Source organism: Aythya ferina (genome assembly GCF_964211825.1).
Source record: "Aythya ferina genome assembly, chromosome: 11".
NCBI lineage: Eukaryota > Metazoa > Chordata > Aves > Anseriformes > Anatidae > Aythya > Aythya ferina.
This window is the reverse complement of record NC_140307.1, coordinates 8,789,753-8,816,930: the sequence shown is the minus strand read 5'-3', so window position 1 is coordinate 8,816,930 and position 27,178 is coordinate 8,789,753. Positions and strand designations below refer to the sequence as shown.

At 40.8% G+C, this 27,178-nt stretch overlaps 1 protein-coding gene across 6 annotated transcripts in view; it reads right to left on the bottom strand.

Moving 5' to 3' along the window:
- Nucleotides 1–347: 347 nt before the first annotated feature.
- Nucleotides 348–27,178, bottom strand: part of ARNT2 (aryl hydrocarbon receptor nuclear translocator 2) — a 103,336-nt gene continuing 76,505 nt past the window's right edge. For 5 of the 6 annotated variants that reach the window (XM_084531790.1, XM_084531789.1, XM_084531791.1 and 2 more), the window contains 8 exons: nucleotides 23,334–23,485; nucleotides 15,223–15,295; nucleotides 14,940–15,063; nucleotides 10,830–10,929; nucleotides 8,135–8,273; nucleotides 5,850–6,015; nucleotides 3,211–3,347; nucleotides 545–778 (listed from right to left, as the gene is read on the bottom strand). In XM_084531790.1, the coding sequence (XP_084387916.1) occupies nucleotides 680–778; nucleotides 3,211–3,347; nucleotides 5,850–6,015; nucleotides 8,135–8,273; nucleotides 10,830–10,929; nucleotides 14,940–15,063; nucleotides 15,223–15,295; nucleotides 23,334–23,485 (990 nt within the window). In that variant the 3' untranslated portion in view covers nucleotides 545–679. Of the gene's footprint in view, nucleotides 779–3,210; nucleotides 3,348–5,849; nucleotides 6,016–8,134; nucleotides 8,274–10,829; nucleotides 10,930–14,939; nucleotides 15,064–15,222; nucleotides 15,296–23,333; nucleotides 23,486–27,178 lie in introns of all 6 variants that reach the window. The other variant, XM_084531787.1, reaches the window with a different exon arrangement.

Below are 27,178 nucleotides of genomic sequence, written 5' to 3'. Positions count from 1 at the left end.
CTCAGTATGCTCCAGAATGGACCCTATTTAAAAGGCAAAAGAAACCAGTACAGGAAATCACTTCATACAGCACAAGATATACATAAAGTACCAAAATGTACACACATTCAAGTTTAAGTTAGAAAAGGCGGAGCTGAATCTTCTGGTGAGAGAGGCCTACATTATGTTGCTTAATCTCACATTTAAAGTGACCTAAGAACTACAAGAATCAAAGAAAACAGAATACTGTGTCTGCTTCCAGAAACTTAAGCTTAAAGCAAGGCATCGAAATTGAGCAGTAGGCACTGTAACAAGACATTACCTTACCTTTTCTCTGTTAGTCTTTGTTACTTCATTATCTATTTAAAAATTACCATTCAAAAGGAAATATTAGGTATCATTCACATTCAAATATTTAAGACTCAGAGATTATTTTTTTCAATCAAGCAAAGTTTTTGATCTCTGAGGTAGATGACATTAAAAAAAAAATGGAGCTGTCAATGAACACTAACGAGCTGGAGCTCCTCTGTTGGCACTGACGCACCCCAAGGAGGTAAGAGCAAGCCCTACACCACTATCTGAAATATGAGAAATGCGTCTTCTGGTTTAGTAGCTTCTACAGAAATGCAACACAGAAAAAGCAGAGCCAAAAATACACTGAAGGGGCCTTGGAGAAGAGCTTCCATTTCTGCTCCACAAGCTATTCAGAAAATGGTGGAAACATGCCCAGGTCAGCAAAATCTTCAATGTTGTAATTGCCAGTACCCTGCGTCGGATCCCCCGGCATTGGCAGCATGTCCTGCATGATAAGGAAAAATCAAAGTGAAGTGTCACTTTCTCACACGTTACCCAGACACAAACCATTTCCTCTTCATCTCTTCAGTGTAAAACCAGGAAAGGCCAAAGGTCAGATAAATAAGATAAAACCAGACCTCTGCAGGATACTGGGCTAAGGTTTACGTGCTGCTTATGGTTTTGCTGGAGCTTTTCTGTGCTGGATGTGTCAGCAGTGCAGAAGTTTCAGATTGCTCCTCTGAGTAAACCACAGCTGAGCCATCCCATGCTAGTCCCAGGCTGACACAATTCCCAGTGCAGTGGGTAGTTACACATGGAGAGAAGCAAACTCTATGGCTTCGCTGAGGACAGCACTACATGGGAAGTATTCAACATCTCTCACACTCCTGTATCCTACCAAAAGGAGTTTCTGCTAGGTCAGCATGGGTTTGGGGAGTAGCACTCTGTTAGTGAACATACTACTGATCTTCCTCCTCTGAGGAACACTGAAGCCTGGACATCCACCCTGGCTGACAAGCTGCCCAAGCAGCCTTCCTGCACATGCAGTGGCAGAGGAAATGGCAGAAACTCCTCAGAACAAATGGGATTTCATGGTAATTGCTCCCACGTGTCTTGAGCCAAGTGAGGTCCCTGCAGGAGGCTTCAAAAATACTCAACCTTTCCTCTCCGCCGGAGACTGAAGCCACAGGGAAAAGACATCCCTTGCTGAGAAAACCAGAGTTTACACTTGCTTTTCCTGTCAGTCTTTACAATAATAAGCCCTTACTGCAAAGCCAAGTTTTGCTATGGATGGATCATTATCCTTACAATAAAACAAAATCTAAAGAACAAATGAGAAAGCTCACCAGATCTGCTGTGTGAAGGAATAACTACTGAGAGCAGCTGTGTACTGAGCAGTAGCCCCAAAATAAAGGAAGATTAAAATCCATCTGAGGTCTCTGTATCATGCTATCAGCAGTAGAGAATGAGGTAGTGGACAGTACTGGCAGTTTCCAAGCTGCCAGGGTCAGCCTTTATCTTTCCACACATTCCTCCCCAGCCAAAGGGAAGTTTTGTTTGCCCCTGCCTGCTTAAATTTCCATCCCTTTGAAGGTATTTCTGTTGCTGGGGCCTCTGAGGCAAGGTCTCCTCAGGTAAAGACTGGCAGGGTAGCTCCTCTTTCGAGTTTTGCCTCTCTCCTCATGTCCAGCTAACCCAGGGCTGGCTTCAGGCACAAACAGCCCAAGCAGCTTCTTGGAGGCCTTTCAATCAAGCTCATCCAACTTTCTCATCACATCCAGTAATTACCCTAAATCCCTCGAAATGCAAATTCACCTCCAAGTACTCTGCAGGTGAGTCTAATTCTTCCTTTCTCCCATTTAATCCTTGGCACTCCTTCTCCATAATTTCAAAAAACATTTGCTGGGACACAGCACTTGCCTGAGACACAAAAGCAAGATGCTGCTTGCGGGGAGCCCTGCATCTCTGTGGGCAATCGAACTACGCTGCCATCAGCTCCGCTGGAATTATCCTGAAGATGCTTTTGGGTTAAAATACATGCAAAGTGATTAAACTTTGCTTATAGAGAGATATAACAAATCTATCTTGTCTTGGCCGTGCAGCACGAAGACGGGTAGTTATTCTAGATGCAGTGATGTTATTTGTTCCTGTGTGAATGAACCATGGCTTCACAAAGGAACATTTTCAGGCTAATTCCTCTTCTGCAGCATTCCTGAGAGCAACTGAGCACGAGCCCAGTCTTGCAGACAAATAAGATAATGAGGTGCCCCACTTCTAAACCTTGCTTGGGGCTTGAGCTGTCTTTTTTTGTACTTATCTGCATTGTTTTGTTGCAAGTTGTCTTCATTTAACTTAAAAACAAGTTACACAAGGACAGCAACTTTATAAGCTAACTTGTAAAGACCACTCCATACATTGTTGAAGGCCAAAAATAATACTTGATGTTGTGAAATCAGGTAGCTGAAGATTATTTGCCAATCATCCAATATCTGAATGAATTTAGCCTCAAAAACTCATTGGGTGCTTTCTTCTATGCAGCATCAGACTCCTTTCCTGCTGGAACTATCCAGAATTAGACTGATGTCTAATTGGACTTGACTGGGATTTCAGAGGTCAGCACCAGGGTAAAGACGACACTCTAGGTGGAACTATTTTATGGCTTCGCTGCAAAATACCTGTGCTCTAAGTATAGGCAGAAAAAAAGAAGGGAAAGCAACATTTTAAACCACCAAAGATGCTGTTCTTTGGCAAAAAAAAAACAGAACTATCTCAGTTGTAGCTAACACCAGCCCCCAGTGACGCAAACCCACAGCAGCACACAGCAAAAGGTAATTGCTCCAAGCTTTGCTAGCCCCCCAGCTCATCAAGAGCCATGGTTATTCGAACTGGCCATGAGAACTTGTTAGAGGGACTTTGGGCTCAGTGAGCTCTCCTCACCTGGAACACCTCCGTCTGACTGGGCTGCGGGTGCGAATGCTGGTCCCCACTTTGCTGGTTGTGATGCTGGCTCTGCCACTGGGACCAGACTTCGGATGGTCTCCCCTGGAACTGGCCGCTGCTCTGGCCACCTTCAGCTGGAGGAGGAAAGAAAAGGCAGAAATCAGAGAGCAGCTCCTTCAAAACACTGACCTGCTTTGGAGGCTTCATCCCCTGATGCCCATGTTTGCAAATGCCTCTCCAAAAAAGCGCCCTGAGTGCCACCCTGCCCCTGCTGGGTGGAAGCCAAAGGCAGTTTCAGCACTGATGGCAGGGTGGGTGCCAACCTGCAAGCAAAGCTCACTGCCCTCGCTGCATAGACATGGCAGATGAATTGTTAACAGCAAAATGCACCGTGACGCCATAAGCCAAGAGCAGAAGACAATTTTCAAGCATCCCTCTACAGCTTTATAGGCACAAATAGAATCACAGGTCATTGTTAGTCACCAACATTTACCATTTCACTTAAAAGCTAAGCAAACTGCAACATCCAAATGCTGTCGCTTTAAAAGACTAATCCTTGCAGCAGCAGTGGGTGCACAGTTACCTGTTTATCTGAGAAGTACACTTTCAGATTTTGTAAACAGATGTAAAATCAGTAAGATCAACAGGCAACAGACTTGCTCTATTAAATGCAGACACTGCTGTACTAAATGCAGAGTGCTGTGCTGGACTGTCACGTTCGCCAATATTACAGATGCAAAATGATTTATTTAACAGGCAGCCTATAGCAAATTATTATCCTGTTCATGTGCTGATGGCTTCTTAAAAGTCTGAGGCCATTTAAATTTCACAGAAAGTAATGGGAACAACACGGTTTTATGGTAAACACACTTAAAATGATGACTTTGGGGAGATGAGTTTTTTCTAAACAGTATGCCAGAAAAAAACATGATGCCACACACATTAATTCAGTCACCTGTTACACATACACTTTTCATGAGCACAGTCACAACTCACACTTTAGCTGAGCTCATTTTACCCTGTACTTATACAGGTTGGCACAAGCTGGCCCTGAACTTAAATTTTTTTTTGCATAATTTTCTTTTACTTATTTACAATATCCCCTTCTAAGAATTATTTAGAAAGCTTGCTACCAGGCTTACACTTTTCCCTTATTTTTCCCCCTCTCTTTCTCTCTTTTTTTAATAGCCATTTCTACTATTTTTTGCCTGTCTTCCCAATGATGCGAAGAACCAAGCTGCGTAGATCTGGTTCTTCCAGATTATCAGCACCCTCTGCCAAAGCTGCCAAATTTCCTGCACCAAATTTCCACATACCACGTTATGCCACGTCTCTGATAACCAGATCCTATAATGTCAAATCAATCACTATGCCATAGTCATTGCTTTAGCAAATAAAGGAACGCGTGCTTAATCCTGTCTTTTTGACTACCAGCTAAGCCACGCAACACAGATAAAGCGAACATTTTACAGGAGAGTAAACAAGCTGTAGTGACGTATTTCTATCACAGCTTAAATAGATAATTATAGTTCTTCCCTTACTGACATTACCACAAGTAATTCAGCTGACTCAGAAATCCTACAGTCACTCTATTGGACAAAATAAAATTCATCTAAGTTACCCTTTAAAAGAAAGCTGCAACATTTGTTTTCGCGGAAGAATAAGTTGAAATTAAGTCAGTGAGGCAAATGATGCTTCTTTTCAGCAAAATGGTTACTGCCAGCTGGAGGTTGAAGACATTCGTCTTTCTGAAGGCTGTGTTATTAATAGCATCCAAACTGATGTAGGTCAGGTAATGTTTCTCATTAGGTGAAAGGGTTCTTGCCAAGTAGCTTAGGCCTGAAATGCAAGGCTGTCTCATAAACAAATGTACAAAGCCTAGTGGAAATGAAAATGGAGTCATGAATAAACTCTGTGGGAAGAGCTCCATTTAACCGCACTTATTCTAAGCAATGCAGCACAGGTCTGCTCTCAGAGAGGCTGATCTGCAGCAGAGCTGCTCCCATGGTATTCTCAAGAGAGAAGAGAAAATTACACACATTAGCATGATGCTACCTATGCTTTTTGCAGATTATTATCAGCCAGCAACAACATCCTTCATGGACTCCATCTGTGCTTTTCACTGACAGATCCATATTTCTTTTTTTTACTCTTTTAGCAGCACTGTAGGTACAGAAAATCCTGTGTCCAGCCACACTTCAGCAAGCCATCTCTGGACAATACTATGCAGTCAGGGAAGTTGAAAAATTGAAGGAATGTAAATTTGAACATTCCATGAAAGTAATCTCATTAGAAGTGAAAAGAGACTGAACCTCCTGGCCACAGCTTGGGAGGACATGTACTAGTGATGTAAGGAATTCTTGAATCTATCATGACACAATTTACGGAGGAAAGAAGTACCCTCATATCACAAAACGTCACAACATTCTGAAGGCTACTAAATGTAGAGGAGAGGTGTCACGGAGGGACCACGTCATCTCAGTCCACCGTGCTCAAGAGGAGAAAGCAGAACCCTTTTACATCCTGGGCTTCCCAACCGACTCACCAGAAGAAAAGGTTGGAGGATTTTAAACTACGTTACTACTGGAGAGTTTCCTTTTTATGTGCATTTCTGTGCTACCTCATTTAAAACTTACCAAACCCTGCACTCCGGTTTGCTAAGCTAGAGTAGGCATTCCCACTTGGAGAAGAGGTGGCAGGGCTGGAAAGAGGGCTGTATGATGATGGATCAGCTGGGTAGCTGTGACTTGTTCCAATCCCAAATGGAGATGACTGAGCCTTCCCAGACTGAGACGGAATTTGCTGAGGAATAAGGGAATAAGAAAGGAATGAGTTTTATTGTTGAGGAGCAGCACAGCAGACTCACATTTTAACAAGGCAAAGCAAAGACTTAATAAATTCTGCAGATGCAAACAGGCACATTATCCCCATCTCAGCCATGTTTAATTTCTGTCAAAGCCAACTTATCGCTGCATAAGGAACACAACAAGCTATAAACCAACACAGCTCTCCTGCTTATTAACTTGCATGTACTCAATAACAGAGCTACTTGCAAAAACATGATTTCCTTCGCCTCTATTATGAGGATTAATCTCAAACTGAACAGCTACTAAGACTTCACCTTTATTTGCTATGTTTTGATTTTGCAGTACCACAGTAAAATCAGTTATGTGAATGTCTTGTAGAATATAAATTGTTTCCAGGTGATTAGAGTCTTCAGTGCTTGGGGGAAATTTGCCAAAGAAGTTTCCAAAGCTCATGAACTGCTTTCTCTCCCTGCCTAAGAACTACAAGGAGCAAAGTTATTTTGCCTTGTAAAAGGTTTGGGAGGGAGTGTGAATCACCAGGGAATAAACAGTCTAACTTTGATTTAATTGTGCAGCCAAGTTAGTTCAAGGGTATTAAAAAACAACTTGGTGTCATTTGCATCTACATAATGGCATTGTCATAGGATCTCCAAGAATGTAATATAAATGATTAAACACCGCAAGACTGCTTTGAGACATGTACACTGAGACTAAGGGAGGTAAAGCGCCTCATCCAAAATAATGTGCTAAAACAACATATAATGCTACAGATAAAATCTGCTTATAAACTCTTTCCCATCTCCCGCGTCGCGAACAAATCCAGCAGTTCCAAGAAAAACTCACTGTCTAATCAGTTCCACAAATAGAAGTTAAAGGTGATTACATCTCTAGATACTTTTAATGATGTGCACTTTTATTGGCAATCAATGCGCTCAAGTGAAGCTACTCTCTTAGACAAATGCAAGGGACCTGGGGGAGGAAGAGAGATCCCAACAGGCATATAACATGATGGAGATGCTATTAAGTCTTCAGCTCAGTTCCAACCTAATACATCATACATTTCGAAACGCTTCCACAATGACAATGAGAGCATGATGTGTTACTTCTGCAAGGCTTAACTCTATTTGTTTAGGATGGATGAATGAATTCCAATTTCCCCATGCTCACATATAAACTCCGTTGACTTGGACAGAAAGAGAGACGAGTAATTTTTTTACACCATTTTTAGCATCCTCCATATCGTTCCAAAAAAAAAAAAGTGTCAACGTTACAACTATATTTCGTTAAGCAGGTGTAACAGAATAACCATGGCACACTGAGGGCTATGCAGCATCAATGTGATTAATGTGGAAATAACTCAGTTACACAAAAAGTGGGGTGCCCACCCCACCATGCCATTCTAGCCTATTAAAGAATGGAAAATCAGTGATTAAGAACATCATAAATAATGGATCAGACATGGTAATTTTATATTCTTTGTCTTTAACAGAGTTCTGACACGTTTATTTCTTGTTACCCAGAACAAGAGGTGATTTCTGGGTTAATGCAGCCCTGATGTTATTGAAGGGGGGCATTTTATCTAAAGATGTGCCAACACATCTCCTTCAGTACACATAACACTGTCAGCTGCACCAGGCAGGGTTAATGGAAGGGCAATGGACTAAGTAGCCTCTGCTCCAAATTCATGCCTGGATTTGTATGTACCACTTCCAGGTAATGCTGCTAACTGTGGGTAACATTGCTGGGGGCTAGACCTTGGTCCGAGAAAGAAAGAAGGAGTGAGCTTAAGACTAACGCACAGCAGCTGTCCTCTTTTATTTCATTCAGTGCACACATACAAATAAATGCAGGAGACCTCTACTGGGATTTATGTCAGTACAGTGACGGCTGCTATTATGAACACTATTACAAACTAAATGCAGCTAGACATAGGGCTGCTGTCTCAAATTATTATAACCTGTCAAGGAACAGAAGTGGAGGAACAGATTTCCCTCTGAGAACCAAACACAGTACATTTAATCACAGTATAAATGGAGTTTACTAATCCCTTTGTAAAAAGAAGAGGGATTGCAAATCTCTAATGACCGTGAAAACAGAACAGCTTTAATCAATACCTGTCCTGGAAATGGTGGGCGATTTCCTGTCCAGGCCACCTGACTCTGATTTAGCTGGCGAGATATCTGTGTCAGATTTTGGCCTGTTGATGAAGAAGACTGGATGTCGTTCACACCAGGCACATGTACCACAGATGAACTAAAGAAACAGAAACAGTGCCCAGCTTGTAGGATATATTCTCAATGCACAAATAGCATTCCAGATACTGAAATCCTGATAATTATCTCAGTAAAACTAATTGCTCATCCTGTATTAATTAAAAAATTAATTAGAACCACTAGAAAACTATCAAGATTATTGGCATTCTAAAATGAAGGTTCAAATAGATACATACAACAAAATTATTTTGAATTAAACTTCTATAATCCCCAGTAAAAAAAAAAAGTAATCTAGCACACTGTACATAAACACTTATCTCCATCCAAGTTTATTATCTAATGCACTAAAAAAAAAACTTGATTGCAGAGAGTATTTAGGCAGGTACTTCATTTTGAATTTGTGCTAAAAGTCAACAGTATTTAAGCATTTGCTGAAATGCCATCCTAAATGAAGATGCACAAAAAGATAATTACAAATATGTCCTCATTTGTTTCCTACCTTGAAAATGAAGAAGTGTGCGTTATATATTAAAAATTAAAGCTTTTAATTCACATTTCTATCAATGTGAAAAAAAGAATACATAGCTATATATTCATGCAAAACAATAATCAAGAAAAAAAACGAAATTAATGTGGAATTAAAAAATTACACATGTGGAATTAAACTCTATTCCAAAAGAATTTTTTTATATGTTAGTGCTTCCTAATTGCTGAATTTTGCTACAGAGAAATTTCCCTGACATTTCTAATCAGAAAGAATATAAAGGACTTTAACACTTGAACAACTGAATATATATATAACCACACATTGTGAATATGCATTTATGCTATTCGTATATGAGTATATATGTATATTCACAATTTTACATATTCTATATAAATATTTAAATAAATATAAATGAAGACAACATATAAAAATGCTTTTGTACAACAAATGAAACAGTTCAATCTTTTTTCAATGCCATTGCTATTGTCTATTTTCATGATCATTTTACAGATAAAGAAGGGAGCAGATTAGGAAAGAAGTAAATTAGGCTGAGCAAAGAGGACACAGGAACCTGCATCCTCTGAGAAGACTGACTAAATACTTCCCACAGTAGTAAGCAAAATGTGGCAGGCATCTGAATATGGGATTTGCTGTCCTGTCTTCAGCTGCCTAAAAGTGCGTGTCTAGAAATTCCTTGCAGCGTCTGTATTATTATTACTTTTTATTTTTATTTTTATTTTTATTTTTATTTTTTACTAGCACAGAGTCTCCCAAGTGGGCAATGTGAACCAAAAAGTCCATCTAACTTTGGCTGACCTCTGGAAGCACACAATAGCTGTTCGTGATCGCTGGCCCTAATGCCAACACCTTCTCAGCCACACTGGCAAGTCGCATCGTCTGAAGGGCTTGGACGGCATCTGGAGCATACAGTTTGAAACCATGAGTCTAAAAAAACAGTGCCTAAAGGCTGCTGGGCTCAGTAACCTAATGGATCTGCCTGGAGAGCATTCAGGAAGGACAGCTCATCAGGGGTAAAAATGCTAGTCTGTGTTGTTACTCGATGTAATAGAACAGGAGAAATAAAGCTACAGTTAAACATCAGGAATGAACAAAGGAAATGAACAAAACACATGCCAAACCCCAAGATGGCACGTCAACCATCCACTAATATACAATATCCAACTAAAAGACATTTCAGTTCACTGTCAGGAAAGCATTGTATTATAAATTACTCTTGGTTTTTACTTGGACAAAACAAGCAGAGGGATTATTTTTCTCCCCACTGAGATTATTAGCAATTATAACCCTAAGAACACAATGGTTTATATAAAATTATAATTTGCAGATGGTTTCTAATTCCTGGAATCAACAGCCTCTGAATGAAACTTCAGTGTCACAGTTGCAGAATGGTGACATGAAGGACAATAAGATAAATATAATCACTGTTACCACACTCTCAAGAAGTGAATGGAAGAGCATGCAAATTTTGAAACTTCCAACTAGCCAAATCTGTATTGCCAGCTGGTGGGCAACAACATGCAGTCTGAATAACTCAAAAAAACCCCTGGAAGTGTTACACCATCACCTAATATGTTTCGAAGGTGCCTTAGGAAAATGTTCATGCTGCATCCCAGGCTTCATCAGAAATTAAGGATGAAGCACCCCTCTGCTCCCTTAATAGTGTTGTCCACACGAGGCTGGGTCATAGAAAAATGATGCCCTTCAAGGCAGCCTGCAGATGTACTGACAGCCCCAAGTGCACAACAAATCTTTGCACTTTCCCAGGTTAGGTGAACATTACTCAGATGGATCTCTGAGGCTCCCCATCACCTCTCAGATTTGCTTCCCTTCATGATTTGCTGCTGTTTCTTAGCTTTTTCCAGTTGGACTTACCAGTCACTATTTTTAACAGAGGGATCCAAATCTTCTCAGCTTGTAAGCCTAGCCCAAATGCTGAAACAACATGTAGGAGTGAAGCATACGCAAAGAAAAGTTCGTAAATGTAAAGAAAGCCCTTTCAACATTGGTCAGTTTAGTTTCCACCAAATTGAAAGAGAACAGCCCCCACTCAGTCACCAGCTGATATGCTCAGGATCTGGACTACAGTACCTGAAAGTCTTTCCTGAATGTCCTGGCTGAAACGGGCTTCCCTGTGAGTAAAGCTGCTGGTTTCCTGCTGTGGATGCTGAGGCCATCATTTTTTTATCTGCTACAAAAGAAAATCAAATCACAGAAATAGAAAAGTTAGAGAGTTTTTTTTTTTTTTTTAATGAAAATTGCTATGTATACACACAGCAGGGACTGTTCTTCCCTTCTTAAACCTTTATGAAGAGGCCCTGTGGAATACATTAGGAATGACACAAAAGGGCCATATGACAATTCAATATGAAACTAGAGCCACAGCTGGTTTGTGTCTACTTCACAGCCCCTACCAGGATGTACCTCATTAATGCTATTGTTTGCATGGAACATAACACTGGTACATGCCCCCCGGCCAGGCAGTCCAGACCTTTGCTGTGCCCGCTGGAAGCTGCTCCAGACCATGTAGGCAGGAGGGGAGCCACAGGCAGCAGCCAAGGGGGGAGCGATGGGTACACGAGTCCCAGCTATTGCCTGGAAAGGGGAACGTGGATTTGCTGGAATAAAGAAAGAGGAATGGAGGAATGGCACATGAACTGAGCCAGGCCTGCAGAAAGCCTGATGCACGTGCGCCTCTGGGGTCTGTCTGAGGACAGCCTCAGGCAAGGGTTTGTTTCTGGCACCAGGAAAAGCCCCACAGTGCCACTGCTGCTGTCGCAGGTGTTTGTAGTGAGGGCCCACACCCAGGTGGGTTAAAGGATCGAAGGAACAGTGTCAAAGAGTTCCTGCCCTAACCAGCTGAGAGTCTGCTTGCACCCGGGACAGCAGGAGTGGAGTACCCAACTCTCCCAGCAGCCTGGGGGCACTCCTACAAACCCCAGGTCACCAGCTAATGGGGGCGATGCTGCTGCCTCTACCTGCATCTGTCTCACTGGTGTCTGGAGGCTCTTTGCTTCTGAGAGTTGAGTGAGACTCATGCAGATGAGCTGCAGCAAGGCATAACACTGGTCTCTTGTGAATTTCGCTGCCCTATACATGGCTTGAGGGAGCCAAGAAATAGGATGTAAGCATCCCAGGGGTGTGGGAAGACAGGCTAGCATAGTACATAACATGCACGTAAAAATGTCATTAACTTTTATAGCCTACTCTTAATGTGGCAACTGGAGATCAATCTCTAATTGAATTAGACAAGAAACAATGCTATTTAGTCCCTTAAATTAATTTTCTGGCACTGGATTATTCTAAAGCCCAGAGAAACTCACTACTACTACTTTCGTTAAAATAACTGAAAGGTCCTTTCCATCCCCCTTTACTCACTTTCCCCATCTTCCCTTACCACCTTCGGGTGCAAAACGCCCCACAAGGCACTGATGACTGCAGCCATCTGTTGCTGTGCACCTCCAACAGGCTCAGAAATCAAGTCTGCCTCCTCATTCTCCCCTCTGCTCTTTTCAGACTCCCACTCGTTTCACAAGGTGCTCTCCTGGACACAAGGCCCACTCAACTCACAAGTATTCCAAGTATTTTTTAATTTTCTCTAGCATTTAGCGACCCCGTGAGCTTGGCTTACAAGAATTCTCCAACACACAACAGCTCTTCTCTGCTACTTAACTTTTTATTACACTATTTTCTTAACAAGTATCTAAGCTCACCTTCCCAAAGGGAGAAGTTGCCTCAAATTACCTCACAAGAACATCAGAGAAGGGCTGTGTATGCCACTGATGCAAGCTGGCATTGCTTTCCACCTTAATGTAGAAGGTGGTAGAAATTCCTAACTGGCTACATATTGCTTAGACTGTGAGTCTGGGCTGCAAACTTACACTCTGATATAAAAACAGCAGGGAGAAATGAGGACAAGGTTTAGAGAAAGTTGTGCATATGGTAAGAGAGAAGAAATGAAAATGGGTTGGGATAAGGACATCAGGAAGAAGGACAGATTTTGCCTTATTTCCCTCAGTGATGTCATTGAGATCTCCCATTTCCTAAGGCCACCCTTTTCCTAAGATACCAAGCTCCCAAGGGTTGGAAAGACTGAGCCAAAATCCTGCAGCTACTTTAGATATTTGAAAATGTCTGAACAATGATATTGAGAATGTCCTAAATGAACTCAAATTCCTCAAGTGAGGAGTTGCCATGGCAGCTAGCGGGTCCATGCTGCAAATGAGACTGAGACAAAGGGAACGGTTTAACTGCAAGCAGCTAAACTGGCTTTAAATCTCTTATTTCCACTCAGGTCTCTACACACTACTTCGTTGCTCTCACCTTTGGTAGAGCAATAAATATCTTTTTTGTTTTGATGCTTTACCTGCATCCTTAGTCCTGTTTCTCTCTAATCCCCTTCCCTGCACTCAGTCCCTTTACTGGTCAAACACACACACTTCTCCGAGCAGAAGCAGTGTTTCTGCCTGTAGAATAAACATCTCTGTAAGAACTGCACCACCCCGTGCCTCAAGGCACCTGCATGAATGGGTGAAGCCCTCCTATCCCCACTTTAGGTTTTTTAACTACGCGTGGTTGCTGCATGAGATTACAGCAACAATCCTTGAACGTCAAACCCATATTTTTACAGATCGTAGCAGAGCATGAGATCTGGTATCAACATAATGCAAATGTCTTGCAGGCAGCATGCAGGTTGGTCAATATTGGTTTTGGACAGACTATCTCATCTCCAACTGAGAACCATCTCTTTTTATCATTCGGAGAAGACCTTGATCACAGCTCCCATGAGAAATTCAGACAGGGTGAATGTCCCAGAAAAAGCATAGCCTGTAAATTGATAAGAATTAAAAGAGAAATGGCATTTACAAGAACATAACCTCCCAGCTTGCTACACCCTTAACCCTAACCCCTCCCCGCAAACAGTTGAGAGAGGTGCCTGAAAAAGAGCCAATAAGGCAGCCAAAAAGCAAGATGTTCTTGCTTGGAAAAACATATTCCGGTGTTTGAGGTTGGAGTCCTGCTACCTTCTAATGGACCCCTTTTATGGCCTCAGCTGTTGACTTCACTGTTAGAGTAGACAGAAAAGGATGAACAGGAATAACAGAGAAGTCTCAGCAACAGGAGGACAGAGTATCAAGACTATCCTGCAATTACATTGCCTTCTCCATTTGAAACGGCCAAGCCAGACATAAGAAACCAATGCAGTGAGGTCACCTCCCAGCACCCCTGGAGTTAGACCCTGTGGGTTGTTTCCTTCATGCGCTGCGTGACACTTGCACATTGATTTATTTAAAACAAATGTAAAAACTTCTCTTTTTCAGTGAGGACAGTTAAGAACAATAAACAATTAACAAGTTCTTCCATGAGTAGTGGAAGTAATGAGCCTGGTTTCCTACAGATATATTTCGGATGACCCTTTCAGCTGCCAGTCTTCTCAATGACTTCTGTCTGTTAGGGAACAGGCAGCATAACTTGGGGCGAGTTTGGGACTACATCTGTCCGGCTGACAAGTTGGCTATTACCCCTTGGAACAGGGCTGCGAAATCCTTCAGAGAAGGTGCTGGGTGAGGACTCTGTCCTCACAGCAGTTTTCATGAAATATAGAAGAATTTTCTGTTTCTGAGACTCGTCTCACTCTTACAAGTACCTGCCAGCAGGCTGAAGAGCTGTGGGGAGCAGAGCAAGGACTCTGGACAGACATGACTGGAGATGCCTCAACTCCCCAGAGAACAAGGATATTGCTGTATTTCAAGGCAGCATATGCACCGCAAAACATCAACGCAAAAGCTGGTGATATGATAAAAATTGCAGGCCTATCTTGAGACTGCTTGGTAGCTTTCTTAGTCCGTGTCTATTTAGAGAGATGAACTCACATCTGCTGTTTAAGAAAAAACATATTCTTAGAAACCGCAAGTTCTGCTCGGTATGTTTAGTATCTATGAGCACTGTTTAAGGTACTCCTGTGGAATAAAAACAGAATCAGAAATAAGTAACTCTGGTGAAACAACAGCTCTTCATTCCTAAAGCTTTTCTCCTCATCATTTTTAGGGAAAACATCAACTAAAGACAAATTCTAGGAAATGTCTTGCAAATTGACTTTGCTTGTAATACTTTCTCTTCGATCTCTCAAGGCTGTGCTCCACATCATGTAACCAAACTTAACACAGTATTAAAAATTAAACACCAGAGACATTCACTTACAAGCAGTTATTCCAGCAAACATCTCAGCAAATCTAGGATCTCTCTCCTGGGAGAAGATAGCATCAGGCTTCTCCACAGACTTTCCACCCTCGTGAACATTAGCTGGTATACTTGGAACAGGCACCTGTTGAGATACACAGAGGAAGATGAGCCCCTCCAGCTACTTTGATAAAAAGGAATCTAGGGACAGTCACAGTGCATTTTTAATTTTGCTGATATCTGCCATTGCTTTACATTTTAAAAGATCACAGGCATGGAAATAAAAACTATTGAGAAATTTCACCTGTGATAAGTCATAGGATGACAGCCCATCTCTTTGATGCACTTCAAGTTCTGCTTGCTGCTGCTGAAGTTGTCTGCAAAGGAGACAAAATGACATCATTACAAAAAACAGTTAAGATACAAAAAAAAAAGAACAACCATGGTCTATTTTATACTCTGATGTGTCTCTCAAGTGATTTAGTAAGTCCTTTCCAATGAGATTCATCTGTTTTTTTAAGCTTTCTCACTGAGAAAGCTTGCAGCACAGGAATGCAGTGCACTGTAGTGCACAGGAAGGGTGTTTCTGCAATAGCACAGAAATATAGGTGGGTAAGTGATGGAGGAAGGAATACAGTTTCCTTAGACAGGCTTTAAGACTTCACTGTTAAGACTCTTCCTCATGTTTAAGATGAGTATGTCACATTCCTTCCCTGATGCTGCTGAAGTAAACCAGTAAAACTCCAGTAACAATGATGCAGAATTATTCCACTCAGTAAGAAAAAAGCAATCAAATTTGAGACCGAATGAAACAACCTGTTGAGCTTGAACTGCATAAATTCTGATTTGTAGTAACACCTATTTAACATGCTTTGGTTCTACTCTTCTCAGGATCCATGTCCAGATTCCATCTAATTTCTGAAGCTTTTAAGGAAGTGAATATCAAGAGATAAATTACTTGTACTACTATCTAAAATCAAGGCATTACCTTAAATCAATTTGTGTCGAGAAATGAGAAATGCTACAGAAAACACAAGTCTCATGTTAATGCTAATCAGAACTGAAAAAAAATAATCAGTTGTTTAAATGAGATAAGAATCACTGGAAGTAATAGCTTTAATCCAATTATATGAACTTAGGAAAAATGAAATGTGTGGCAGCAACAGAAAAACAGTTCAGAAGAAGCTGCCAGAGCCAATAAATATTAAGGCTGTAGGCCAGAATGAAGAACTTCAGTGTTGAAAACTGCAGGTCCTTGCAATGCACTCGATTTGTGTTTAGTGTCAGGCACTGTTACTTAACTACAGCAATTAGCCAGGGCCAGCAGATAAGATCTTTGGAAGTTGTGAGAAATAACCAATGGTGATATTTTTTACAGATGAAGACTTGTAGGGACAGTACGCAGCTTATGGTAAGTCAGGCATATTCACATCCTCCATGCAAAAATACTATTTATAAAAACATATATATCTCTTATATAGTTGTAATATAACCCTCTTCTTTACTTTTTTTTTTTTTTTTAATTCTGAAAAGATAAATTCAAAGCTCCTAATTTTTTTTAATTATTTTAAAGCAGAGACTACTATTTTGTTTCTATTGGAAATTTTGAAATTACCATAAAAAATGGCAACACAAGAACCCACTGTGCAGTAAAGTTTATCCAATACAAAAACCAACCCTCTTGAAATGAAAGGCAAAATTGCTACCAGTCTATTAATACTAGAATTTTGCTATTAAAAATGTGAAGTTATGCCTTCTTTTTTGGACTTGCACCATCCCCACGTTGGATCATAGAAAAGCTCACTTGTCTGAGCGCAGATCTGTACACCTCTTTGCAGAAAGACAAACCCAGCTTTGTCCCAGTGCTGAGCTGGGACAGCAGAGTGTGACAGCCACACAACCACAGCAGTGCAGAGCTCGAGCAGGATGGGCACGCTGATGTCGTTCCAGCCCATTCCCAGCAGCTCACCTAAATGCGCTCTATAAAAGTTAGATAATGTAAGACAGAAGACTCGACTTTTGGTACACTGTTGACTTAAGCGTTGGAATAGTGCCTCAAAAAAAGTTATTTAGTTTTGCCTGAGGAGGAGGATCTGAATCATTGAAAAGCACTCCAGCTAAAGGTCACAGAAATAGAACAGGTATATTTTGTGATCAAGTATTTTGTCTTTTGGGGATTACACTCTCAATTACTTAATTCTGTTCCTACAGCTAAATCACCTGAATGCTTTGCACGTTCCATTAATGGCTGCTTTCTGTCACCTGGTCACAACTGGCAAGATTATTTCTGACCTGATGATGTGCAAGAAGCACACTGTCTATAATGCTCTTTGCTCAGATACCAAAGGAGATATAAAACCTTCAAAACTATCCTCATCTTTGAGCTTTAGTGGAAGACTGAAGTTGGACTAACAAGCTTGATATGTACAAATAATACTTGACAGGGGTTGCAGTTCTGCATGCTTCTGACTTCTTTCCAAATGAAAAAATCCCCTAACAGGCAGGCAGTTGCAGTAGATGAGGTGTTGCAAAAGAGCAAGATTGTGGATTTCAAAATTAGATTACTAGAACGTAATTTTAGATTTAGGCTTAAATTTCAGATTTTTATCCAAACCTTCTTTAACATTTTGATCTAGATAGACTCAAATGTCAAACAACTGAGAAACAAACGTAAAGACCAAGTCAAACAAGAAACTAGGCACAAACTGATAGGAATGCGAGGGACCACTTCAACAAGCTACTGACACGAAAGGTTTTTCCATTCCTTAATGCCTTTAATCTTGACTTGTTGCTTTTCTAGACAATACTTTACATAAGCAGTATTAGAGTTACTATTATCTTATTGTTAGACTCCATGGGAAACTGGACAAAAAAATCTGTGACCTGCATCACACAGAAGATCAAAGCAGACGCCCAAGTGCCTTTTGCTAGCCTTACTATCTAAAAATACGTAATACACAGAATCACTTTTGTACCATGAGTAACAAGCAAAAAAGTTGTCCATCCAGGTCATTACAGAGGCATGGATTTTTCACATTACGTTAGTCAACAGAAAAATCCTAAAAAAGATTACCCCTGGAATGCATAGACGTTCTTTGTTCTGCAAGCACAAAATGCATGCTCTTCCAACAGAACTACGGGAGGTAATTTAATCATGGCAAATCTATGAGGAAGTTTTTCTAAATACTACCCTGTGGACAATAAACACCCATTAAATCCTGTTGTTAACGTGAAAGCTAATTACACTGTTTCATTTGTTTTTATTACCAGTGACTCGGTGCGCGTGTCAATAAACAGCACATTAGGTCTCTTCTGTTCTGTAGAAAGCATGTTTTCTTGATTTAGCCATATACATATAAATGAGCCAAGCAAAACAGCATACTTACTAGTTACTCATTTTGTAGGCTCTTCTCTAACTTAGTACTCCTTTGCCCTTTTCTATTGTCTCTAATACTCATTCAGTATTTATACTGTACTTGTGCAATACAAAGTAAATTCCACGTTGTGTTAACAGCACTGGACTTTGTGAACAACCTAGCAAATCCACTTCCTATAAAAATCAAATACTTCAGTGTTTCTTCCCTGAGCTCTATATAGGTTATGCTGCACCTAATTCAGATTGAAAAGCAAAAGCAGGTTAGCATCTTCTGCTGTTGTTTGCTGCTACTGTATAAATAGACCAAATGATGTCTGAAACCTGGAAGAAGCCAATGCAGCAAGTCAAGGAGCATCCAACCAGGGAGAGCCGAACACTGCTGTTATGGTCACTTCAGACCCTGACCATCCAACCAGCCCTTCTGACTGAAGAAGCAACACACCCAGGTCACTCACTGCCACATGGGTTTTGTGCGATGATATGGAACAGGGACTTAGTATCAGTTTGGGCGAAAGTGAAACTGCTTTCTGACTTCAAAACCAAAACCTAAACTGCCCTTGGTTTTGATTTAAAAAAAAAAAAAAAAAAAAAAAAAAGAAAGAAAAAAAAAAGAAAGCAAAATTTCTTGGCTCTGAATGTTACCCAACATAGCAAGTAAGGTATTGCCTAGGTCAACACTGGCTTCTGCCTGTACTGCAGGAATTCCTGGCTCACCCATCGGTCCAATGTGAAACTGGGAAAGTCCTCTGCTTGAACAAGAAATTTCTCAGCAAATGCAAAGCTTTTTGACAGTTAATTCAAATTTCCTTGGAGAATGCATTTGGAGGATGTTGTGGTTTAACCCAGCTGGCAACTAAGCACCACAAAGCTGTTTGCTCACCCTGCCCCCTGCAGCAGGATGGGGGAGAGAATCGGAAAAATAAAAGTAAAAGTTTGTGGGTTGAGATAAAGACAGTTTATTAGGACAGAAAAGAAATAATAATGATGACAATGATAATAGTAGTAATAAGAATGTGTACAAAACAAGTGATGCACAATGCAATTGCTCACCACCCTCTGACCAATGCCCAGACTATCCCTGAGCAGCAATCCCCCCTACCCTGGCCAGCCACCCCATATTAATTGCTCAGGATGATGCCACATGGTATGGGACATCCCTTTGGCCAGTTTGGGTCAGCTGTCCTCATTCTGTCCCCTCCCAGCTCCTGCTGCACCCCAAGCCTGCTCACTGGCAGGGAGGTGTGAGAAGCCAAAAAGTCCTTGGCTTAGTGTAAGCTCTGCTCTGCAACAATTAAAACATCAGGGTGGTATCAACATTATTCTCATCCTAAATCCAAAACACAGCACCATACAAGCTACTAGGAGGAAAATTAATTCTATCCTAGCTGAAACAAGGACAGAGGAGAAGGAGATATTCTGACAAAGTTCCTTCTGACATTGGAGAGGATTTAATTCAATTAATCTCTCTATATAAACACTGAACTTACATGTTCCTTTTCAGACATCAAAGTGAAAAGAAGGATCTGAACTTTAAATTACGGTCTCCATATGGAAACAACACTGTATCTTTACCATGCTATTGCACATGATACAAGCACACATACTTCCCAGGTCTGTTTTGAACGAAAAAGCAGTAATAAAAGCTTTGTGGCTGCCATCATAAAGTCCTCTTTCAGAAAGTCTTGAAGTCTCTCTCTCTTAGCCTACAATCTCAAAGTCACCACTACAAAACTGTCTGTCTTACACAGGCCTTGATGGACCAGATAGTGCACAGATACACAGCAATCATGAGAAAGCAAGTCTTCAGCACCACTACCATAGACTGAAAATTTATCAAAAGAGTCGATCTCATTAGTGTTTTGGCCCATGAGAATCAGAAACGGAAAGCATCAGTCCCACAAGCATGGCTGATTCATTCGGCAGACTGCCTCCAACAGCGACCTGCGCCAGCTCTCTCCGAGACAAAAATAATCTTGAGGCTCAGGACAACCAGAGGATTCATAAATGCATGCAGTGGAACATGCACGGACTTTGGTGTTTACAAAAATGAAAGCATCAAGATTTCCACAAAGGTCAGAAAAATAGGTTTTGTTTACATATATAAAGGCTTAAAAAAAATCATTCGTCACCGTGACAGATTATTTCATTCAAGCACTACCCTATGTAGTTGTTAAATGAACATTAATCAAAATTATTATTTCTTTTTGGAAATCAAACAGCCACAAATACACAGGAAGATGTGGTTGAATGGGTGACTCTTCTTTTCAGCCGAACACAGCACAAATGCTAAACATTAAATGCTTCATTTCTCCAGGAAGTTTCTCTTGGATGACTGCACCCAAGAGAAACTGAGAGGTTTTTTTCTCTTTTTTCTGCAAGGAACTAACTGAACATTTGAACCTAATCTTTCATTATCCTGTGCACCAAAAGCAGATTTGGAAAGTTGACTAAAGCTCTAAAGTAAAATCCATAAAACAGAAAAAAGAAAAGATGGGAAAAACAGGAAGAGAAAAGAAAAAAAAAATCAACTAATACCTCCACAACTGGAACCATCACTGCCCTCTACAGTCTAGTGTTTGGGAAAACACTGTTCCCTGACCACCACAAAAGTAGAGCTATGGCCTGAACAGACACACAGGTATACACACTGTGGCTTTAAACTCTTCTAAGTTAAAAACTGATTTAAACCTAGTTCTATTGGGTACGTTGTCTTTTTAAAATTGCATCTTGAATTGTTTTTACTGCCTCAAACCTGCATTTTATGGAGCTGGCTACGTTATCTCAGGGATAAAGCCAAATCTGTCTGTGCAGACCTGCCTCCAGCTGCGCAGGGGAAGGCACCTCTGCTTGGTCTCCACATGAAGCGTTTTGCTGGACTCGGAGCATCGGATGCTGCTGTGAAGCATTTTGCTGGATCTGGAGCATTGGATGCAGCCACCAACATGCAAGGACAGCCACGCATGCTAGGGCTGACCAACCAGCCCTAGCTGGAGCTGAACGAGGCAGAAATCAGCAGTTACCATGCCAAACAACGCCTCTAGGAAATCAAAATTCAAAACATGACCCCCCAACAATAAATAAATCCAGAACCCGGCAGGAAGAGCACTCCATTACAGTGAGTCCTCTTTGGGCATCTGTCTGAGGAGTGTGAGAGAACAGGGAGAAAAACAGAAACAGTCTGAATAACGCATTCTTTCTACTATTCAAAAGCAGACGTCTAATGGGTTTTATCTTGCCATAGGAACATTTTCAACACTACAGAAAAGAGGGAACATCCTCTGTCAAAGTAGCAGCAGGCAATTCCCATATTAGGGCAACATTGCTGGGTTGTTATTCAGACCTAGCATGAGAGATATAACAAGAGCCAGAAGCTGGCACAACCCTATTCATCTCAGCAAGTGCCGTGATGCCAAGCTGCACAGTATAGCGGAGTCTCGGAAAAACATTCCCAGAGTAAACACAACACAGTCTGCAGTCCCACTCTCTGAGCTGTGGACTCCTGGGAACAAAGTACAATTAAGCCATCCTAGGACAGATTGCAGCAGTTGCCTTTTATTTTGCAGGCTTGGTTTTGCATATATAAATCATTTTGGAAACAAATACGGGGCAGCAAAAATGAGGAAATATCTATTTTGATTCACAGCACAGACAGGGATGATTAGCTGTCTGATTTCAGGCAATGTTTGTTTTCCATAAACAGTTCAGTTGTTTAAACAAACACTTGGGGTACAAAAAAACTAAGCAAATTGATTCTGATGATGGGTTCCAAAAGGCTGAAAGCGCCACTCTTCTAGCCCAGGTAGGTGCCACGTCCAAACACCTTTCTGCAGGAGCAAGTCAGGGAACACACAGCTCCAGGAGCAAGTCAGGGAACACACACACACACACTAGCTTTCTAGTAGTTCAAATGCCAAAGCCCCAGGGGGCTGGTTTTACAAGTGGAGCTCTCAGTGCGCATCTCCACTAGTAGACTGCTCCTTCAGCATGCACCTTCAGTCTAACAGGTTGAGATCTTAAATCCAATAATTTCCTCTAAATTAAACACTTGGAGAAAAAAAAAAAAAAAAAAAAAAAAAACACACACAAGAAACAACTCTGGTCAGACCAGACACAGATCTTGTTTTAGAATTTATATTGGAAATAAAAAAAAAATATATTTATTACAAAACAAAACACAACAACAACAAAAAACACCACCTAACAACTATAAAGCAACAGCTTTATCAAGACCAGATCAGCTCCTGCAGTTGCTGGCTTGGAACTCAGGAGGCTCCAAAACCTTCTCTGCTCAGTTACACAGTGACGAACCCCTGCTGTACTCCTAGCAAGACTTTTCTTTAGAAGCAGCTCCATCAGCTGCAGAATGAGACACCCACTAATTCAACTGACTTCTAACAGATCCAGTGACAGATTTTTGAAAGTATTTATTCAAAGACAGGATGATTTCATTACCCTCATCATATAAGGGGTTGGATCTATCCCCATACTTGGGGATATTCCATCAGATCTCAACTGAATTGTAGGAACCCTTCTCACTTTAGCCTAGTAGGAAATCACATCATCAGCTTTCATAGGCTGTAAGAGGATACCCAGGACTACCTAACGGTATGATCACAGTGAAAAAGAGGCAGGAGCGTTGATAACTTGTGTGCTACTTGTTAACACAGAGACATAATTTTCGTTTTGGCTAACAAATGAAGCCAATATCATGACAGCTGGTTGGCTGCTGGAAGCTCTCTGCTAGTTTAAAAAAGCCTGGATTGAGATCAATTGGTTTGTTGAATGACGTAACAGATAAGTGACATCTCTCCTGGTGCAGCCAGGCCCTGGAAGCATTGCAAGATAATGACACAGAGAAACAGCTATGCTGCAGGATCTTATAACGCAGAAAAACCCTACTACAGATTGCAACAGCGTCACAAAACGTGGCTAAAAACAGGCTACCACAAGAATCTGAATGTGCATTTACATTGCTAACAGCAAAAGTAATGCTTCAGTTCTTTCAAAACCATGTACGTGAGCATCTGAAAGGCACATACTTCACGTTGGTGTTGGTGCAGATGATGTACTCAATCTCGTCAGAGTAAGGATTCTGAAACGTGAAGCTGCTGGTTCTGATCAGCATCCACTCCCGGTTTTTGGTGCGAAAACGATACATCACAGACAGGACCTGACCTTTCAGTTTCACAACCTGCAAAACCATTTGGAAAGGTTAATAAAAGGAGATTGCTACCTGCTGTGCAGATGAATAGTAAACAGCAGTAACTGGTGTGTTCTGAACTTAAATTACAGAAACCCATGGACACAGCAGGAAAATTCTTAATTCAAAGAAAATAACCAAAATCTGATTCATGTTTGAAGTTATCTCCTTCAGAGTCAGCTCCCCATGCTTTGTTATGTAAAATGTCCTTTCCAGCCTGCATATAAGCAGAACACAGATTCAGGCACCAACAGGTTGTGCTGTTATCCCAACAGGGAAGCTTTAAGAAGGTTTTAATCCCAAACATTTATCAAGAGAGATTGACAGAAACCATAGAGAGGCTTCTTTTAAATATTTATGTATATATGTGCATATCATAAACTAAATATTACAGCTGAAACAAAAGTCCACAACAAATTTTTATAAGGTTGGCTGTTCTTCTGCTTGGATACCTGGCTATACGATTCATGTGTGACACAGCAAATCATACAGTACCATCAAAATTTAGTACAATATTTAAATATATATATATATATACTTACACACACTTAGAAACTACATATGGATGTTTTTGCTTTTTTCCCTACAAACATTACAAGCCCAATAATCTTTACCCTAGTGCCTAAATCTTTCTTGAGATCACTAATATCTGATCCTGAAACACTCTGAGCATTACCTGCTGAGTGCCTCTACCTATCAAAGCCTTCTGTATCCACGGGGATTCTGACATGTATTTCCCTACAAGATTTAACTCTACCATTCCTCCCCCATGGGGTGTGACAGTCTTGCCACACGAAGCCAACAGAAGCACTCAGTCACCACAGTTTTGGGGCCAGCTCACTGACACAAATGGAAACTGATGGTGGGTTCTGGGTGTTAATTCAGAGGTAGCTGAGAAGCAAACATTTCTGCGGATTCAGCCCTTTTGGTCTCAGGGCATTGACCTCTGTCAGAGGGGCACGCAGACGGCCTGGGGGCCCTTTCAGCCATCCCAGCATGACTTGGAAGACCTCACCAGTCATCCTTCTCGAGCATTACTTAAAGGCAGAACCACCCCAAGACAAAAGACCTCAAAGTGCTGCTCAGGACAGCTGTGTTTTCCGTTGCCAAGACAGCCATGAAATACCAGCACATATTTTGGACTGCAAGTCTCTTATATCTTCATATTAGGAAGCAGCAGTAGGACACTGCTCATCTGATGTCACATCCTGACACAATTCCTCTTCTCCAACAGCACTGCACTAAGTCAGGGTTACTCAGAGATGGATTCTCTCTCAAAAGTGTCTGTTCATAACTCCACTTCGGAGAAAGCTTTAACACACACCCTGTCCTTGAAGCATAAGAACAGACGCACCATGCAGACTTCAAGACACACAGCTAGCAGGACCCACAGGCTATTTTTAAGAAAGACTATCCAAAAAAAGACTATCAAATTTTAAGTCCCTTTTCACAAATCCCTGTTCAGTGTCTTAGTCTGGCACCTAGCTAGGGCTCTGCTAAGCATCTGCTCTCTTATATCTCATCTCTTCTTTTCACTGCCTCTTCCTAATGATAGCAAATGACTTAAAAAAATAATCCTTATCTTATGCACTTGTTTCCTCATTATAAGTTTTCCTGTCCAAAGACTGACAAGTTCCCTTTATACCTTATTTTTTCCAACCAATGAACTGGTAACAGTATTTAAAAACAGCAGTTAAATTGCCCAAGATAACACAAACAAAGATAGGGGAAGAGATGAAGAACAAGTTCTACATTTTGTCAAGAAGTGATAAACCAGAATGAAGAAAAGCAGTTAGAGAAGGGTCATAATTCATAATTAAAGACATGAAAGAAAAAGGATGGGAAAATAATTTTACCATTATTTACCAGGGAAAGATAACTAATTGGAGAAATACTAATGGGAAAGACAAAAAGAATAAAAAGCGGTGGTACCCTCGACCTGTCTGATGTGTAGATGAATTTTGCTGTGTGGAACAGACCCAGTAAGACCTTGCTGGGATGGTAACGATCAGGGAATGAGAACTCCCAAAGAAAACACAGGAGCCAGCAATTATGTTGGAAGAAGACAGATACTTAAAGGCATAACCAGAGATACGAAACAGACAAAAATGATTTGTCTCCAGAAAAAAATACTTAGCCGTGCACTAAGCTTCAAATGTAGTGGGAATTAAGCATGTGCTAAATGAAACAGCTCTTAGGGGCATAGTTGAATATAAATGAATTTACCACCTACTAATGGTTAAGTACAAGTTGCAGTGCTTTGCTGAAATGAACCTTGAAGATTACTTCTGCAATACCTAAAGTTAAAACAGACCATTCCAAAAGAAGCAATTTAAGCTGCTAAATAAAATATTCACTAAAATAGTTTCAATAATTATACAAAGATAATCAGAGCTCACACATCACATGGAAAGACAATTTTGGGGGAAATTCAGTATCTCTGTATTTGAAAATAAACACACCACATAATAAATCAAGTGAAAGAGCATCCACAACTATATACCAAAAAACCTATGATGGCAAAGTGCTAACAAGAAACACTTTTGGCTTTCACAAGAAGAAAGAATGAGCCAGTGTTTGAACGGAGAGACCAGAGATAATCCATTTTAATAGCATTAATGAAAACAGAGCATCAATTCTTTGCTTGGACAGCATACTTGCTTATAACTAAGTCAGAATTTAAGTGTCTGGCAATAATCATTTCAAACTTTGGCCTTGGTAGCCGAAGTTTCAAGGAAGTCAACAGTTGGGTACCAAGACAAATTTCACCTCGATTCTCTCAGTATGATGGAAAAAAACACAAAGGCTTTGATGTACCGAAGATGATGTAATAACGGGTTATCTCAAAATGAGTAATGTGGTCCTGGTCCCTGGGAACCCTGGAAATAAATGCACTTACTCCGAACTTTGAGGCCTGGATCTTTCTCTCTGTGACAAGCACGGATGAATTTAAGAAGCATGCTCTAAACAATACCTGCACACTGGCACTGTAGCTGCATTATACGTGTTATCTAATAATCCTGGGTTTAAGTCAGAAGAAAACTTCTATGGTTCCAAGTCATTCAGCTGGCACTTACCTGGGATATGTGTGTTTATTTTTTATTACTTTTTCACTAAGCTACCTCAGCTGGGCCTCAGGGAAAGCCTACTGCAAATAAATGCCACATCTTGTCGAGGGTTCTTTATCATTATCTGCTATATTTCCCACAAGTAGTTATCTCAGCAGAAACCCAGTGTTTACCCTGTGTCTTTATTGACAAGCAATCAGGTTAGGAAATGTGCTCAAATGCATTTCAAATTGATCAACTAGCTACAGGACTAAATGGAAAGAACGACAAAAAAAAAAAAGCACACAACTTTTAGAAATGTCTGGAAAAGTTCTAAATAATACTAAGGCAAAGACCTTTTATTTTTAATAAACGCTTTTGTAGTTTGAGTTCAGTGAGCAACATTCTATAATCAGCAATTTTCTACCACCACACCCAGGGTAAAAAACACAGAACTTGTGTAAAAGTGTCTAATCTGAATAGCATCCGACTGGATATCGAATAGCTGTATTCTGGATCCTTTGATACTAAACTCTATTTGTTGATGTTGGCCTTGAGAATATCTCATTTGGGCCTGATTTTCCCACCCTGATGAATGAATTTATCTTCCCAAGGAAGTAAAAGCTCTGAGATGGAT